The 18952-nt window shown below is 37.1% G+C and overlaps 2 protein-coding genes across 4 annotated transcripts; one reads left to right on the forward strand and one right to left on the reverse strand.

Annotated features, from left to right (window-relative positions):
- Nucleotides 1–1020: 1020 nt before the first annotated feature.
- LOC112051998 (uncharacterized) lies at nt 1021–7686 on the forward strand. Of its 3 annotated transcripts, none has more exons than XM_024090877.2 (4): nt 1021–1147; nt 5040–5161; nt 5688–5878; nt 6676–7686. In XM_024090877.2, the coding sequence occupies exons 1-4, from the start codon at nt 1114–1116 to the stop codon at nt 7112–7114; spliced, it is 786 nt and encodes a 261-aa protein (XP_023946645.1). In that variant the 5' UTR covers nt 1021–1113; the 3' UTR covers nt 7115–7686. The 3 variants fall into 3 exon arrangements, with proteins under 3 accessions (XP_023946645.1, XP_023946647.1, XP_023946646.1); XM_024090879.2 differs by lacking the exon at nt 1021–1147 and adding an exon at nt 2592–2838; XM_024090878.2 differs by lacking the exon at nt 1021–1147 and adding an exon at nt 2592–2834.
- Nucleotides 7687–10775: 3089 nt separating this feature from the next.
- Nucleotides 10776–18446, reverse strand: LOC112051985 (juvenile hormone epoxide hydrolase-like). The gene is made up of 9 exons (XM_024090859.2): nt 18359–18446; nt 17168–17359; nt 16518–16657; nt 15062–15149; nt 14184–14348; nt 13773–13919; nt 12809–13010; nt 12063–12297; nt 10776–11485 (listed from the first exon to the last, which is right to left on the reverse strand). Exons 2-9 carry the CDS (start codon nt 17357–17359, stop codon nt 11260–11262), a joined length of 1395 nt encoding a protein of 464 aa, XP_023946627.2. The 5' UTR covers nt 18359–18446; the 3' UTR covers nt 10776–11259.
- Between the last annotated feature and the right edge of the window lie 506 nt (nt 18447–18952).

The raw sequence follows: 18952 nt of genomic DNA on the forward strand, positions 1-18952 counted from the left end.
GAATTAATTACAATATAAACCTGTTCCAATTACCGTACGCTAGCTGGATGCTAATCAATTAGGAAGATATCGATACTAATAATTAATTCGTCAAAGAGGTAGTTTCAGGTAAACTTAGAGTGAGTATAACTTATTGTACTAGGTACTCGTTCTAAGTTTAGCAATACCTACACCTACAGGTATATTAAGATCGAGAACTTTAATGAAATAAGCATTTTCCTGGACTTTTGATAAATCGTCGAGTCATAAACTATAGCTACAAACATTGTCCCTTTTTACCCTGGGGAAATCCTCATGATATCTCATCGCATCACGAGGAAATAAATATTCATTTAGATTTTAATTTATTTTGAGTAAGATAAATTACGCAGTCAGTGGTTTTAGTAATTTCTTTATCATGTAAGTATTTTAATCTTTGTAATCAATTGATATGTATTTTTGTGTAGTACACACAATAACTGGACAAAATCTGCAAGGGATCGGAAATTGTGGTAGAGTGTGGTGGCCTTTGTTATAAAGGACAATCAGACAAACTCTGAATACAGGCTTTATAATATACTTAAACAATACACATCACTATCTAGCCCCAAAGTAAGCATACAGAGCAGCTTGTGTTATGGGTACTAAGATAGTTGATATTATAATATTCATATACATTTATATACTACATATAAATACCTATATAATGTATAAATACACACAGACACTGGAAAAAACCCATGCTCATCACACAAATAGATATTAATGTGTATTGTCACAGAATACATGTACATTGTTAAGTTGTAAAACATACATAATAGAGAAATATCAATCAATAATAATTCAAATCAAGGAAATAATAATAATTCATTGAATGTGCACCTACCTTTAGTCTATAAAATCATCGAGATCGAATCTCTCGCACCCCGCCCTAGTGTTCTATTGGCTGATTCCATTACAGTAGCCCACCAATCAGGTTTCAGTTTGCTCAACCCCCTTCGAAATTTGAATATTATAATTGAATTTCTTCAGTTTCTCTCTAACCGTTGTAGAGTGCGGATATCTCTGTAAAAAAGTGGTGAAATCTGTGTTTTAAATATTATTTGTGGGTTAACGATTTGTTTAGCAGTGTTTATGCCCACAGTGACGGACGTTACTGGAAATAAAGGTATCCACAGATTAACAAAAATAAATTTTTTTTTTACTAAAAATACAAAATTTACCTACTTGTGGTCATTTAGTAAATTTTTATTATTATTTTTCGACGAAATATCGCACCGGAACGTCCTACCTCCAGCATCTCTAGCCATGTTATATATCGATTATCTAATAACGTACCTATCTATTCTCTTTCTACAATTGCTAACGTTGAGAAAATTATAACCATTTGATTTATTTTGCTATTATTCATGAAAAACCGACGAATCCAGGTAGAACATCCTACTAATATTATAAATGCAAAAGTTTGTATGGATGTTTGTTACTCTTTAACGCCGCAACTATCTACTGAATTGGTTTGGAATTTAAATAGATTTTACTCTGGATTAACACATAGGCTACTTTTTATCTCGAATAAATCCATGGATCCCGAGGGATTTGTGAAAAAGTAAATTCCACGCGGACGAAGTCGCGAGCGTCCCCTAGTCTTTCATATTTGAACTATGTAGAGTCAAACTCTACTGAGGATGTTCCGGTTTCGGTATGAAATGGATTTTTGTCGAATCTCGATGACGTTGTCGCTTAGCTTAGCTTAGGTTTTTGGTGGATCATAGGAAAATAAATCAATAAGACACTATTTATTACGAACTTGCACAAAGCAACGCCTGCTTCTATTTATTGCTTAGAAAATTATAAACCTCATGGAAATCACATATCCGATTAATCCGGTGATCACATGCGTATCAATAACTAGCGGACACCGCGCGGTTTTACCCTTGTGGTTCCCGTTCCCGTAGGAATACTGGGATAATACATAGCCTATAGCCTTCCTCGATAAATGGGCTATCTAACACTGAAAGAATTTTTCAAATCGGACCAGTAGTACCTGAGATTAGCGCGTTCAATCAAACAAACAAACAAACGAACAAACTCTTCAGCTTTATAATATTAGTATAGATTATTATTTAAGCATTAGCGATCGTAGAAAGAGAATCGATACGTGAAGTGGCTAGAGCGGCAGACCATCTGGGTACTTTATTTGGAGAATATAAAATCCTTTAAAATTATATAAATGTTATTATTTTGACCCCAGCCTAGATCTTAACGAATATAAAGCAAGGTGTTCCCAAGTTAGCCAGAAAGATTGTCAAAAAGTTGTATAAAATCTAATCAAATCAAAATTTCTCTAATGCGAATTCAGATTACAGTCAGATGTTATTGAAATAAACACCAAATTCCGCCTTACAGTTTGCAATATCAATTGTGCCATCAACTGATATGATTTTTATAAACTTTAAAAATTAAGCTACATAATATGTTAGATCTTCTCCATGTATCTTTCTTCCCATGTGTGTTAAATATAGCACATCCGCTGATACTGGCGTCCGGTGATATCTTACAATAGCCACTGTTCGTGCATTATTTATATTGAGTATTTTTTATTTATTATGACCGCATCATTAGTTGTTAGCATTTCAGTATACCGACAGACTTCGCCGTGGTCCTATTTTTTAAATTGGATCAAAAAATTAAAGTAAAACCCAATTTATTTAATTCAAATAGCCTTCCTACTTGAGTTATATGTATATGGATTCACATATTTTAATATTCTACTAACAAAAACATCAATTCTGTCAGTGTGTACTGTGTAATGACTCTATCATCGGTTTGAAAAGCAGATTCGCCTAGTAGAGTCGGCAAGTAATTCAGTAGTTCCACTTCTTAAAAAAAATATTACTATTTGTAATCAAATTGTTTTAGTTTTTACCATCTTGCTAATAAAGCGTAGCTGATTAATTCCATGAATCTTTGTCAACACACATTTTCACAATATTTTTAATTTTTGAAAAGGTATGAAATGAAAATTACTAATTACCGCTTACAAATTGCCGGGCTGACAGTGCTTGGGTTAGGTCCAGGAGCAATATACTTCATCCTGACCCTACTGCTCAAACTTGCCTTGCTCAGATCTTGTGGGACAATTTTCAGGAGGCATATAACACCTAAATTGTTATCGGACGCACGGAAGTCTGGAAAATGTCTCCAAACGTCTGTACGTTTACTAATGTTTCGATCGCTGGTCCAGACGGCAAGATCAATAAGAAAATCAACAGTTGCTCTTTAAAAAATCATTAAAATAATATTTTAAAGTTATTAAATTACGTTGGGGTCCCGGGACGCTGGAATTGCGACCTCGCACTAGAAAGCAGTATTGGTCGACCTCCCCACCTGGTCAGACGATATCAAGCGAGTCGCAGGGATTCACTGGATGCAGGCGGCTCAGGAACGTAATGTTCGTCTCTACATAAAAATTTTAATAAAAGAAATTCAACCGACTTCCAACTCAAAAATTAACCTAAACTAAAAAGCAAAAAATAACATCTTACCTATGTGCTACCTTCTGATCAGTTTGAAGGCGGTGCCAAGCCAGTGATGTTTTAATTCAAGCCGTTATTACAAAATTTCTGTGGTTCTTTCAGAAACGGCTTTAATTAAAACATGACACTGGATTGGCACCGCCTTCAAACTGATCAGAAGGTAGCACATAGGTAAGATGTTATTTTTTGCTTTTTAGTTTAGGTTAATTTTTGAGTTGGAAGTCGGTTGAATTTTTTTTATTAAAATTTTTATTTTTTAATTTTTAGTGTTAGCACACTTCTGAGTGTAAATAAAAATTAATAAGCAATTAGTTGAAACGTTATTTTCTTATGATAAGTATCTAAGTCATACAATCCCAATTTTAAAAATACTACCTTAGCTCATATATATATACAAAATTTCACTCCCCCTTTATCCACGTAATATGAATATTCAGAAAAACGTGAAAGGTGACTGTCCTCCGTCTTCATCACCAGACCCCCAGTGCAGTCACTATCCATATAGGTGGAAAGTTCTCATCAATACAAAATTATCAAGTCAAAACACAAGGTAGCTACTATGAACCGTCGAGGAGTTCCCTTAACTATCCTTCGTCTTCATCACCAGACTCCTAATACAGTCACAACCCATCTAGGTGGAAAGTTCTCATCAATACAAATTTATCAAGTCCAAACACAAGGTAGCTACTGTGAACCGTTGAGGAGTTCTCTAACTGTCCTTCGTCTTCATCATCAGACCCTTAATACAGTCACAACCCATCTAGGTAGAAAGTTCTCATCAATACAAATAAATTAAGCCCAAACAAAAGGTACCGTTGACTTTTGCTGTAAATCGTTGACGAGTTCCATCGTCTGTGTTTCGGCTCCATCATCAGACCAACTACAGACCTTCATAAAATTGTAGTGGTTTAAAATACCTTATGGAAACACTAACAATCGCACTAGCCGTCTTTACGATTTTCGAAAGTTCCCCTCGATTTCTCCAGGATGCCATCATCAGATCCTGACATGAAAAAAATGGGACTACCCTGGAATCAAACCCTTCAAAACAAAAAAGACTTTTTAAAATCGGTCCACAAATGACGGAATTATCGCTGGACATACATAAAAAAAAAAAAAAAACTTACATACAGCCGAACGTAGAACCTCCTCCTTTTTGGAAGTCGGTTAAAAAGGCCTATGTCTTACAATGGAAATCCGTTGGCTAATATGATTATGATGATGATAAAAATCATCACACTTTCCTTTATTTCTATTTCCTACGTGAAGTTGGAAGCTGATCCAGTGGCCCTAAGCATCTTCTTTATCATTAAGAAATTCATCAATAATTGTGTCACTCACTTAACTTAGTAAAAGGCAGAAGGGCTGGCTTATTTTTGCGCAAACGATCAATTTGACTCTCCAATGCGAAAATGCCAAATAGTCTTGCAACCATTCTAAGTAGGCTAGATTTGTATAGTAATGAGGATAAGTGAGTTTCTTATTGTACACTTAGTAAATGTCATTTAACTCGGTTTCATCCAGTATACACAATGGCCTCCGACCAGGAGTCGTGCTCAGACGAGGAGCCCGACAGTGAGATGCTGAGCGACGACCTCTGCCTGCCTGACAGCGATGACGACAGGCAGCCGTCGCGCAGTGTGCAGGTTCATTTTTCAACTAGATATTATTTTGTGTGCAAGTATGACGTAAAAAAAGCTGGATTTGCCAGAGGTTTATGTTGGGTGTCACTGGCCTGTACATGCCTTTTCTTTCCTAAAATTATCTACATGATACCCTTTATTGGCTCCACGATTCAGGGACTACAGATTTCTGATAAATAGATACACAAAGGCGGCAAAAGCTTTGGTTGGAATGTTGAAAAATTCCTTTCAACAATCTTTGGATTTCCTAATACTTAAAGGTTGATTATTCAGATCAGGCCTCTGCCTTTTTATAGGAATGCGGATTTTAGAACCAGCACGCTTTTCTACTCATAAAGGTAAAATATATACAAGTAGTTGAATATCCAAATAGAGTATCTTCCTCTGGATTTGTTTTTTTCCTGATTGTGTAAGTGCCGTAGGCTCCTTTTGGGACCTCAGCGGCGTCACCGGGGGGTTTGGGCGAGCGCAGGAGCGTCGCCTGACGGGGCTCTAGATTTGTACCAGCTATAATCATAGACATCTGCAGAGTCTCCCCGACGAGCTGCCGGCGCTGAACTCCTGCATCCTCCGGCCGCCGCGCAAGCTGTTCACTAACTGCCGCGAGCGCTGGCGCCAGCAGAACGTGAGCGGCGCGTTCGCTGAGCTGCGGCGCCTGGTGCCCACGCATCCGCACGACAAGAAGCTGTCCAAGAATGAAATACTGCGGATGGCTATAAGGTAGAGCTTCAATACTCATTTGTGACAAATACCATTCGTGGAAAAATGGTTATTTTTGTAGATGCAGCAATGTTGTTGGTGGAGTCACCAACGTAAAAAAAAATGTGTCGGTATGTTTAGAAGTAGACATAATCTAGGTTATAGATTGGTTTTCGAGTTACCATTTAGTGACTAACTTTTGTCAATTGCAAAGTAAGCTGTACCACTAAAAATGTTTAAACTAACGATAATTTATAATAATTTAGTAACTATAACGTATGGTTTTCAAAAAGTTTTCGTTCGAGGTATTTTTTCGTTATAATTTATGATATTTTTGTAATTATAACGTAAGGTTTGCAAAAAGTTTTCGTTCGAGGTATTTTTTCGTTATAATTTATGATATTTTTGTAATTATAACGTAAGGTTTGCAAAAAGTTTTCGTTCGAGGTATTTTTTCGTTATAATTTATGATATTTTTGTAATTATAACGTAAGGTTTGCAAAAAGTTTTCGTTCGAGGTATTTTTTCGTTATAATTTATGATATTTTTGTAATTATAACGTAAGGTTTGCAAAAAGTTTTCGATCGAGGTATTTTGTCGTTATAATTTATGATACTTTTGTAATTATAACGTAAGGTTTGCAAAATTTTTCGTTCGAGGTCGTTATAATTTATTAATCAAGTCTTATGCCGTATTACTTTAATGCATCCATTGTTCTAATTTTTATCCTCCCCAAAGTTCTACATGAGATTGACGTTCAATCGATTACTAAGTTTCTCCTTTGCCATTGTTTATGAAGAGTTACTTTTCTTATTCAGGTACATCGGGCTACTTTGCGAAGTACTCGAATGGCAAAAAAGCCATGGCTTAGGAACGAATAAGGAAAATTCAGGTCTCGCAATCAAATGTGAATCTCCAATGAGTCCTACCTCAAGACGTCTTCGACTCAAAAGACCTTACGACGATGACCCTAAGAGGTCTTATGAGGCAGATTACACTAGATTTGGAAATGAAGAAAATGAGGAAGTTTTCAGAAGGAATTGCCAAAGGAGTTTTCAAGGTAAAACTGAGTTTTTCTTCGGGAAAGACCATTTGAAAGTGCTGCGGAACCAGTATTATTTGTCTTCAAATTGGAGACATATGCCGTTCAGAAATTTGGGTGAAAGGAATGGAAATAATCTATTAATGATTGCTCCGGCTGGCAAAGGTGATGAGAAAGACGGTGTTTGTAAAGAAAAAGTTGACAAAGAAAAGTGAGGATACTTCAAATTTTCTTACACAGAGAGAAACTAGACGTGGCATCTACTGTAAAAACAAGATAAGTGAGGAAATACATCAGAGCATTGATATTAATTCGGTTGTAGGTACTCTTATAATAAATAGAATCTAAACTATCATGATCATCATCATCATATCAGCCGATGGACGTCCACTGCAGGACATAGGCTTGTAAGGACTTCTAAATATCACGATCTTGAGTTGATAATAAAACTGTAATAAATTGTAAGATTTTTTTGATGGCTCAAAAATTTAAGTGTTGATAGAACAAACAAAAGTATCTGTTTAGTAGCAGACAATATGTTTGAAAAAAAAAGTAATGTTTCATATATATAACTGAGTAAGTATAGCGGACCTACCTAAGTTATATGGTAGATAACACAGATTAATATAATAATCTCTCAAAGCTTTAAGCTAACTTTCTCAACATTACCTTTATTTCTTACTTTCATGGTAAATTTAAAATAATTTAATTTAAGTTTTAATTTATATATTTTAATTCGTCATTCTATTGTATTGAGTATCAATATCCTCTTGATTATTAACTAGCCCACTATTACCCTAATCTGACGAAGATAGTTTTTGTTGGTGGTCCAAACAAATAAATAAATAATTTAAGATAACGTTTTTATATAAGTATTTGTAAAGATTTTTTCATTTTTAAATGGTTATTGGTTATTTTTAAATGTTTATTTAAATGGAAAATAAAGCATTTAAGTTAATGTTATCCTGTTTTTTTCACAAATTGTTTCATTGACAATTTACTATTTATTTTCACATTTCATACGTTCTCACTTACGTACATTATACGAAAGTTATTTTTTAATCTAGAATTCTAGATCATAAGATGAAGCAGTCTAAAATGATAGCGCGATTGTTTAGGATTTGTACAATTTATGCAATCAATATTAATTTGACTGATATCTCGACATCATACAAGAACACATACTCGTACACAACACACGGCGTTACATAATATATTTTGTCAGAATGGGACACGGCCAAGCCGAATTTGACATAAAAAATCCAAGACCTCGACGATCAAGATTTTACGTCGGTTATTGCTCTGTGGTTACTATGTCAGATACCTCGAGTTACAAACTAAACTCAGGGTTTCTAGCCATAGTACACAACTTTCTCTTCTCTATCTATGCGAATGACTGATTCTATTGATATGTTGAACACGTGGCCTATCGACAAACATCATCCCCATACATTTTTTTAGTTTTCGAAGCGTTTGTAGAAAGAGAACCGACGTGTAACATGACCAGAGGCTCATCTAAGTTCGAATATTTATTTTTGTTTTACATTGCAAAACGTAAGACTTTTTTTGTCCTCCATAAAAATTGTCATTGAAAAATGAAAAGCCATAAATTGAAAACGTTAAGCCAATAATAAGTTTCCTTATGGTGTATAATCCCTTACCTCACGCCTGCCACGCGCCCTCCTAATTGTGAACTGAGCTGGTGATCGCTGATAACGGCACCCCGGAGCAATTCGGCGCAAAGTAATTGTTATTTGATATTAATTCACTGTGTGGGGTTCTGTGATGGGGAAACCAGTGTCATTATGTATTTTATAACATGCTCGTAAAGTATCGCTTATTTCACCAATTTCAATATTGTAATGTATCTCATTACGCACATGTGCTGTAATTTAAAGAAAAATGCACATGTGCCGTAATCTATACTTCTATACTAATATTATAAAGAGGTAAAGTTTGTAAGTTTGTAAGTTTGTCACATTTTTTAAATGGGGTAATCTTCGGAACTACTGGTCCGATTTTAAAAGTTCTTTCACCAATAGAATGCTACATTATCGGGGAGTGCTATAGGCTATATTTTATATTGGTATCTTATATATTAGCCGAGTTATCACAGTTTTTGTCATACAGGTCGGACTGAAAATCCTCTTAAACAGACTTATTCGCATGCGCTGCCTTAACTATTGTGTAAAATTGAAATTAATGTATGGAAACTTTATGTATCCTTAAAAGTTCTACAAAAAAGTCCGCGACACCATATATCTATCTTCTATATATTAGCAGATATAGTAGCTTTTGTGTTTTAAAAATTATTAATTTTATATACTTAGGTTTACATCATTATTTATACAACTAAACTTTAATCCTTATTAAAATAAATTATTTAATAATTACAAGGATATTATGGAGATAAGATTTGCCCTTTACAGTATGTTAATTACTTAAATAGTTTCGGAGATAATACAAAATTTCTAAAAGACGCAGAAATTCCGCTATATGACGCCCGGCGCTTTCATTTACGTAGTTCCCGTTCCCGTGTGAATATGGGGATCAAACATAGCCTATGACACTCGCAAATAACGTAGCTTTCTATTGGTAAAACAATTTTCCAAATCGGTCCAGTAGATCCAGAGATTACCTCCTACAACCACACGAACTTTACCTCTTTATATTATTAGCATAGAAGTCTCTATTTCTCTTGGTCATACCACCACTCTCGAAGGACTGGATCGATTTTGCTAAGTAGGATAGGCGTGAGATAGGGGTACGGGTGGGATAAGGGTAGGAAAAGGATAGGGTACGGGGAGGGTAGGGGTAGGATGGGGGTAGGGTGTAGGTAAGGTAGGGGTAGGTTAGGGGTATGGTAGGGGTAGGGTAGGGGTAGGGTAGGGGTAGGGGTAGGGTAGGGTAGGGTAGGGTAGGGGTTGGGTAGGGTAGGGTTGGGGTAGTAGTAGGGTAGGGGTAGGGTAGAGTAGGGGTAGGGTAGGGTAGGGGTAGGGTAGGGATAGTAGTAAAGTTGATATCGAAATTTACGCGGACGAAGTCGCGGGCGTCCGCTAGTGTGATATAAAACCTTTATCATCCGTCTAATAACGAAAGATACTTTTTTAAATTTTGGCAAAGAGTTTCTATGTCAAAAAAAATAACTTTTGAGATAAAATGTATAAAAAAACTTTTTATTCTTTATTTTTTTATAATTTTGACATCAAATGACAACCATTTATTTGGAACAGAAACACAAAAATATTAATTTACTTTATTAGTAATACTGGCTGTTTTGGTGCATTTACTTAAAAAAAAACGCTGGGGCACTTTGCTATATGAGGAACAATAAGAAATATTCCGCGCGCTTTTTCTTTGCGCTGTATTAGCGTTAGCATTTCCCGAAGTAGCATAAAAAAGCTACTCTAATCCTCGTGCCGAAATCGACCGATAGAAAGTGTATCAAAGTGTCATCATTAACAAGGAAACAGGCAAAGATGCAAATTCATTGTCAGAAAGTGTGTTCAAAGTGTGTTTCCTTGCAAATGTGTGATAAAAAATCGTATGCCATACGTGCACTTTGATAATTACAGCCTCTGTTTACCTATTATAACACTCGCCCACGGCTCGGGCTTACAATATCGTCTCGGCTGTAATTTTCAACTTGCCGCACTTATAACATAATGTACTAATATGTAGGTTACCGTCTTGCAACGATGTGATGTGATACACAAAAGCTCTGAAAACCCTATTTAATATAAAGAGTATGTAATAAATTGTCCTTAAATATTGATGATATTTTCAATTAATCTACTACTGTGCAAATTGGTTAAAACTATTCAAAATAATTTAGGATATTAATTTTTAGAGGAAATGAAAATAAGTGGATATGTAACAAAAATTTATTAATAATAAATAAACTTAATTTCAACAATTTTAAATAACAATAAACCACGCATCATGCAAGCAAATAATTTGAAGCCTATTTTGTGATAATTAATGTCAGAAGTCGGTACATATTCGTAATACAATAAAACTAATTCAATATTTATCATCTTTTTTACCAGTTCTAAATAAATATTTATTGAATAACAAAATATTTTAAATGGTCTTTATCTTAGATTTAGATTAAAATCCTGTGGTACTTGGACAAATGAGCGACTGGACAGAGATTGAGGGAATTTGTTATTTATTTATTTATTTATTTAGTGTCAAATTCTCAAACAAATAGAGGTTAAATTCGACACTCATCGGCTAAATGATACCCTGGGGGTACCCCTACAACGGCTATGAATTCCACTGTTAGTCACCTACCTGTAAGAACTTAGTCAAACGTTCATCGTTTATAAAATTACAAAAATAAAATTACAAATTACATTTATAACTCAATTCTGTTATTCTTATGCCACGCCCTGAACTGCGCGATAGCCTTGATGACGTCATCGGCGAAGACCTGCGGCAACTCAAAGGCAAGGAAGTGGCCGCCGTCACTCAGGACCGTGTTGCGGATGAGGTTGGGGAACTTCTTCCTGATGGCCCAGGTCGGCTTGTACGAGATCTCGTGCTTCGCCTGGAGTGACACCGTTGGAACTGGAGATGGGATACTGAAAATTGTAAATAAAATCAATCTATAGGTATTATTATAAAAAAGTAAAGTTTCTGAGGTTGCAGGAAAAACCTGAGATCTTGAGAATTCAAAAACCGATTTTGAAAATTCTTTTACCAATAGAAATCTACATTTTCCCAGAGTAAAATATGTTTCATCTTCGTATTCCCATCGGAACAGGCTACGCGGGTAAAACCGTGGAGCGTCTGCTAGTAAAATACCTTTTAAAATACTTTTGGCGTTGATTTTTGACGTGATTATGTCTTTAAAATTGCGTCCATAGTGAGGTGTAATTCCAAAAAAACTAATGTACGAAAATCAGGGGATACAGTTTGCTATAGTAGCTACGTAACTATCATATCTATCCAAAATGAATTTACGCCATTGGATAATTGAAGAATCAAAGAGTTTTATCCGCAATACTTATGATAAGTCATATGCAGTGGAGAGGGAAGGGAAGTCGTAGTCGTAGTAGAAGAAGCGTGTCGTATACAGATCCTTTGTTAAAATCAGCTAAAACATTTTTTTTTAAAAGCGAAGTATCTTTAGTTTATACAATATACATATGGACTTACTCGTCAAGTTGCAAGTTAAAATATCTAGAGTTGAAGGTTTCGGCGTAAAGCCTCATGGCTGAGGTCATGGAGTTAGTCGCGAAGTACACCATGACGTTGTCCAGCAGCTGATCCTTCGTGAAGCGGTAGGTGAGGCCTCCGTCAGCCTGCCGACGGTGCTGCAATTTGGTCCACGTGGAGAACTTCTCCAGGATGTACGCTGCAAGGCCTGTTGGGGAATCTGCTAGCGCTACACCTGGAATGGTAACACAGATAAGACTGAAACTGTTCCGACAGCAGTTGTTGTTGTAAAAATTGTAATGGTGAGTATAGATTTGACCTAAGGTGGTACGCGCTTACCTAGAAGATGCCTATTTACATTTGTCTTAAGAAATTACCAGAAAAACACGTCTTTGGGAGAGAGTTTCATACCTATCCATGCGTATATTAAACTTTTAACATCACAATTATTTAAAGCTTCAATAGCTCCACTATAAAGGGGTCGATCTCATCACCGTGGGGTCGCGGTTCAATGCCCACCCATAGGACTAATGTCGTATTCAAACCTTTCACAGTCTGGACATTGGAGGAGAATGGGATTATGTTTTTTGTATAAATTTCGCACCAAGTTTGGACAAACTTTGTCTTGAATTTTTCGGAAGGCAACTTAGGGATTTGTCATGGTGACTCACTATTGGTATGTACGAGTATTTAGACGGGGAATTCATTTCATCAGTAATGATTGCACTTCGAAACTTGTTTCTTACCTATCGTGTCAGGTTTAGTGGCCTGTAAATGCAGGTAGCCCGTCTCCTCCAGCAGGTTCCCGTACACCTTGGCCAGCGGGTACATCCTGTCCTGCAGCTCGGCGCTCACCACCAGCGACGGGAAGACGGCGCCCAGCAGAGTGTAGAAAGTGTACAGCGGAGAGAATGTGGCGGGCATGTTGGTGTGGTAGCCCAGTACCTCCTGGAAGTCACACGCAGATGATGAATTAGTCTAATACTCGTGCCTGAGTACTATCATTCTTCTCTAATTCCTCTCACATGAGTACTCTCATTCTTCCTTGTGATGGACCTGCTTTAAGCAATGTGTTAAAAACATTTACTTAGTCGAGGTTACTACACCATTGATGAGTTCCTGAATGATAAAGTTGCTTGGAGGCCGTTGCCCATTGGATCAGCTTCCACCTTCACACAGGAAGTAAAACTATAAGAAATTGTAATGTTGTCATCAATTGTAAATTATAATATTGTAAGTTTTTTTTAAAAGAGCAACTTTTGAGTTTCTTGCCGGTTTCTTATCAGCAGAACCGATGGTAGAATCTTTACAAATAGTCTTTACAAATATCAAAAGTGCTTGTAAACTGAGCCTACTTGATATAAATGAATTTTGAACTTCATTTCCCTAACTCTTCAAGAATTCTTCGATTTGGAGGGTACTGTAACTCAAATAAGAGTTGTGTTGTAATCAGTACTGTATTAAGCTCCAGACGCTGTAGCTGTACAAGCTTCTAAATTAGCGTGAAAAAATTATAAGCCAGAGGTATAAGGATATTTTAATCTTTAACCTCTGACTTATGATTTAATATTTGTACCTCCTTTAAGTACCTACCTACTTTTGTACTCCATGTAAGTTAGTCCACTACCTTCTATACATTGTCGCTTAACACTTCGTGAAATAGCAGTCAAGTTTTGGTAAAATAAAAGAAACAAATAAAACTTTTGTTACCTCAGGGAAGAAAGTTGCCATGTCTTTGGTGATAATAGCACCCCAGTCGCCTCCTTGCACGTAATACTTCTTGAAGCCCAGTCGCTGCATCAGGTTCCGGAACACAACCGCCATTTTGTCCGCGCCCAGGCCGGGGCGGACGGCTGCCTACGACACGAAGAATCACGTTATAACGAGCTAACGTACCGCGGTTTCATCCGCGTAGTTTTCGTTTTCGTGGGAATACGAGGATACAGCTTGTAATTTATAATAGTGTACTTGTATAGATAGAAGAAGTGCCTAGTAAATAAAAGTACAGATCGTTCGTACGCCTGTAATATTTTCTGCCCCAAGGGTCCATTCAGAAGGCGATGACAGATAAACAGTCAGATTTATTTTCGCATTTATAATATTAGTAATATGGATACTTACGCTGGAAAACCCATATCCAGGCAGGCTGGGTACAATGACCTCGATGGCAAAGTCCCGGTCCTTCGTCACCGAGGTCAGCAGCGGGATGGCCTCGTAGAACTCGCGCACCGACCCCGGCCAGCCGTGCAGCAGCAGCAGTGGCACCACCTCCACGCCGGAGGGGACCTTACACACAAAACAACCAATAAGACATATAGCCCAGTGATCGTAATAACTAGGTCATCATCATAATTAACAGCCAATGAACGTTCACAGCTGGACATAGGCCTCTTGCATGGAGTTTCAAACAAAACGGTCTCGAGCTGCATTCAGCGGCACCCGGCAATCTGCTTGAAACTATACTATGTAATAGGTATCACTGATAGCCAATTTTAACGGTCCACTACATTGCCAGGCCTCCTTACAGGGGAGGGGAAATGGACCCACTACACTACCCCAATGCGAGACGGCTTAATTTGTTATCCGATGCAAGGGGGTAATACAACATCAACTTCCTAATTCCGGACTGAGGATTTTAACTGAACATATCTTAGACGAAAGAAATACCTAATAAGTATTTCACAGCCCAGAGTAATTAATTTCATTTCAAGGTCACAGTTGACTGAAAGTCTCATGCATGTGTTAGTGGATTTATGTTTTATATATTTCAATTAATATGCTTTTATGAATAGGTGGGAAGCCGAAAGCTAGTCGAAGCCGGACGCTAGGAAGTAGGAAGTAGAAGCACGTGCCTCAAACAGTAAAGCATGTACAAATCATGTCAAATGGAAAATTTCTTATCCAACACTGGTGTAGCTCTGAGTCGCTAGAGTATAAGGCAGTGTATTTTCACATTTAGATATAGACAGTGTATTTGCACTGCACTGGATGCATCTTACATTGGGCGTTACTCTAATGAAGTGAATGTCCAACCCCTGTATGTTAGTCTTGAAATGCGGGTATTTGTTGAAGAATTTCTCGCGTTCACTGAAAAAATAAGAAAATATATTATTATGCGAATGCATTACGGGTGGGATTCTAAAATTATTGGATCACTTTAACTTTTACCAGTATACAATGATTTAATGAGTCAATATCTTTAGAAAATAAAAGATTAGTGACCTTTATTTTGCTTCAAGGTCCAATTAATATTTACACCAAAATTTATCGAAGTAATTTCAACGGGTTAGCTGCAAAAAGGTAACACACAGACACAGAGACAAACTATCGCATTTATAATAATTTACATTAGGAATGTTCCAAACCTTGACTGGTGGGAACATAGTACGAACAATAACTATACAATAACAATAACAGTAGCTCGGTATAACTGAAGCACCATTTTTTCAATTAAAATCATCTTAATACATCTAGATACAAGAACTATAAATAGACTCAGTCATAATTGCATCGTCTTTTGGTTACTTTACTCATCATTAGGTTCCGGGTAATTGTAGTTTTTTTTGTTTTATAGTGCATAGTATAGTTAATATTTGAATATGCATGTGAACGAAATGCGTATGTTGAGATGGATGTGTGGTATGTCAAGAATAGATAAAATAAGGAATGAGTATATAAGAGGAAGTCTGAAGGTGGCGCCAGTGACAGAAAAATTGAGGAGTAGAAGGTTAGCTTGGTACATGTAATGCGTAGGGAGGAAAGTCATATTACTAGAAAAATGTTGAATGTGCAAGTGGAAGGACATAAGAGGAGAGGACGGCCAAAGAAGAGATGGTTGGATTGTGTGAAAGAGGACATGTGTGTAAAAGGAGTGGATGATGAGTTGACGAGTAATAGAGACGTATGGAAAAGATTGACATATTTGTCCGACCCCACTTAAGTGGGATAAGGGTAAGGAGATGATGATGAGTATAGTTAATATTTGTGGTACTGTTAGTTACGTATCTAAGGTTGTGCTCTTGCTGTCTTTGAGTCCCGAAAATTTAAAACTACCAATACCTAACTCCGGCCAGACACTAAATAAAAAAAATGCATTCGTCTCGGAGAGCCCGGTAAGCTGTCGGTCGTGATCGCTATCATGACGAAATAAGCAACTGGTCTATTCTTTTTTGTGGATATACACGAAATTGTAAGTCGAATAGGTTCGAATGCGGTCAGGGTCATGCACCTACAACTTTTCAGTTGTGCATTTTAAGAAAATAAATATCACGTATCTGAAACAGTAAAGGAAAAACATCGTGAGACTGGATTCCAACCTACACCCTCCGAATTGAAGGCAGATGTCATATTCGCTGGACTATCACGGCTGATAGTGACTACAGACAAACATTCTAAGCTTGCAAATCCTTATTGGAGTGGTGGGTCATCAAAAAAAAGATTATGATGATGGCGTACCTGAACGGATACTCGTCAGCCCAGTACTTCAGCCAGGTCTCGAGCTGCTTGCTGTTGAAGCCGTATTCGAAGGCGACGCCCTCTAGAGGCGGCGCGAGCGGGTGTTTGTCCCTCAGGCGGGCTTTGATGTCTCTCACCAGCTGTGCCATACCGGATAATGCATTGGTATAATGTTAAAAGGAGGTAGTAAAATTTTAAAGACATTGTCCGTTTTAATTAGGCTTGGTTAACAAGCACTTTTGAAACGTCAGGTTATGTTATGAGATACTTAAAGTCGAAAAATTAAAGTTACGAGGGTTTCAAACGCGCCTTGGTCAGAGAAGAGCCCACAACTAACTTAACCAGAGATTGTTTATTTATCACCATTTTACCAGCATTTTTGCCAGACCTACCTCAGAAAGTTACCAGAATAATGAAAGTTCGACAGCCGTACCATAGGCAGGTAAGTACCTACGGTAGCCTATTATGGAGGTTAAAACGTGGTGACTTTATATAGTAGCAGGTTTCTAGCGTCCAGATATGTTTGATGTTTTCTACGGCATATCGTGAGGAATCTTGTCTCCAGTCAGACCCTTAGCCTTTGAAAGTGTTTTTGAGGTGTTGCCGCCAAGCTAGTCCTAGTCCTATCCCCTTTCAAACATTTGACTTACCAGTTCACTAAACTTCACTTTGAAAGGCTTGATGTCCTCAGTGACGCTGTCCCTCAGCACCGCGGAGCCCCACCACTCGTCGAGGACGATCTCCGGCAGAGGCGGCGTGCTCTTCAGGTACAGATACGACAGCGGCAACAGCACCGCTGCCACCGAAGCCAATATGGCAACCAGTATGAGACGGAACACCATCTGGGATGAATAATGCGCGGATATATTATTAACATCAATTACAATGGCCTGACTCATCACCGAAGGGTCGTGGTTCGATACCTGCCGGACTGTTGTCCTACCCACTATTACCACCGTTTTTTCTGACTCTAGACCTGTGGCCAAGTGGTACGTCGATTCTACGATCGCAAACGTATAGGAATGACATTTGCTATCGACAGGTCACGTCGATAGCAAATGTCAAGTTGTCGAACGGATCTGTCATTCACATACATTTTTTTAGTTTTCGAAGCGTTAGCGTTTGTAGAAAGACACTTGATCAGACAGACAGATTCAAGATTCAACCATTAGATCAAGAAGGAGTTTTCAAGTAATAAATTGTACAAAAATAGTTAAGGTAAATTAAAGTGTAATGAATTCCGCTACAATCAGTAATCATTACTATAATCAGCAAAGGTTAATCCATCACCAACAATTACGTGAATGTATCTTATCATACCTTACTGCTATGATAAACTTTTAATTAATGCTCCTGCAACTTGTTAAACTAATTTAAACTGTTGTATATTTACCATTTGCTTAATTAAAGGAAAAACAAAATATGTAGGAGAAACAAACGAAAGAGAGAAGGAAATCAGCGTGTATGTTTTCAAATACAACAATTGCTGATTAGTGGATAATGAAACGATTTATAATTTCCATTATACATTCCGGGATATGGGAAATTAATTTATGTACATTATTTATAGCGTTGACAATAATGTATTAACTAATTACCTACAGATGTATTATTAATTAACATAGTTTACCTAGATATAGAGATTGATATTGTTCTTTCTTTGCTGTTTTATTTTGTTCTTAACCAGTGAATCAGAAGCTTAGTGCTCGTTCATTTCTTCTTTGAAATGAACGAACAATACGTATTTACAGTTTCTGTATAATCGTAAATTGGTCAGAGTGTTATAAACCTTATGTCCGTCATTTAAAGTTCTAATTAAACCGAGTTCTAGATATTCTTACCTTACTGCATTTAAAGACACGACATTAACACAGCACTGATAAACACGGACTGTGATTATTATTTTTGTAGACTTCTATCAGTTAAAAAAAATCTTATCATAAATGGTGTAATAGCAATACGTATTTTATAACGAAGGGGATAAACCACAAATTGGTTTAAATGGACTTCGTGTTTACGATATTTTGGTATTGGTACGCGCAATTGTCCATATGAACGACCACGTAATAATTAGAGAATTAGTTTCAATAAACGCATACGTTTTGAGAGCCTTTATGGCGCAGGGGTATGTGCGATAGATTTCCAAGACGTAGGTCCTGCTCCTGCATTCTGTAAAGTTACAGCGATGTGACATCGCTCATTTTCATGGCCACTATCTTGTTTGTGATATTTTATTTTTAGCATCCCATGGAAATAAAGTTCGAATTCTAATACAACTTGTTATAGGCGAATATTACATCGATGAGTAAAAAGCGGAATCAGCCCCGTTCGATCCCCGGCTGGGCAGATTGAGGTTTCCTTAATATTGGTCCATGTCTGGCTGAAAGAAGGCTTCGGCCGTGGCTAGTTACCACTCAACCGACAAAGACCGCAAA

This window comes from Bicyclus anynana, chromosome 2 (assembly GCF_947172395.1).
Source record: "Bicyclus anynana chromosome 2, ilBicAnyn1.1, whole genome shotgun sequence".
Classification (NCBI taxonomy): Eukaryota; Metazoa; Arthropoda; class Insecta; order Lepidoptera; family Nymphalidae; genus Bicyclus; species Bicyclus anynana.

What these genes read in the sequence shown, in the direction of transcription:
- LOC112051998 (XM_024090877.2), top strand. Translation starts at nt 1,114, where the DNA reads ATGCCCACAGTGACGGACGTTACTGGAAATAAAG. An exon ending in GGACGTTACTGGAAATAAAG is followed by an intron (nt 1,148 to 5,039) that starts GTATCCACAGAT and finishes GGTTTCATCCAG; the next exon opens with TATACACAATGGCCTCCGAC. An exon ending in ATACTGCGGATGGCTATAAG is followed by an intron (nt 5,879 to 6,675) that starts GTAGAGCTTCAA and finishes TTTCTTATTCAG; the next exon opens with GTACATCGGGCTACTTTGCG.
- LOC112051985 (XM_024090859.2), bottom strand. Translation starts at nt 17,359, where the DNA reads ATGGTGTTCCGTCTCATACTGGTTGCCATATTGGCTTCGGTGGCAGCG. An exon ending in CTGGATATGGGTTTTCCAGC is followed by an intron (nt 13,920 to 14,183) that starts GTAAGTATCCAT and finishes TTCGTGTCGTAG; the next exon opens with GCAGCCGTCCGCCCCGGCCT. An exon ending in TGGCAACTTTCTTCCCTGAG is followed by an intron (nt 13,011 to 13,772) that starts GTAACAAAAGTT and finishes TGTGACTTCCAG; the next exon opens with GAGGTACTGGGCTACCACAC.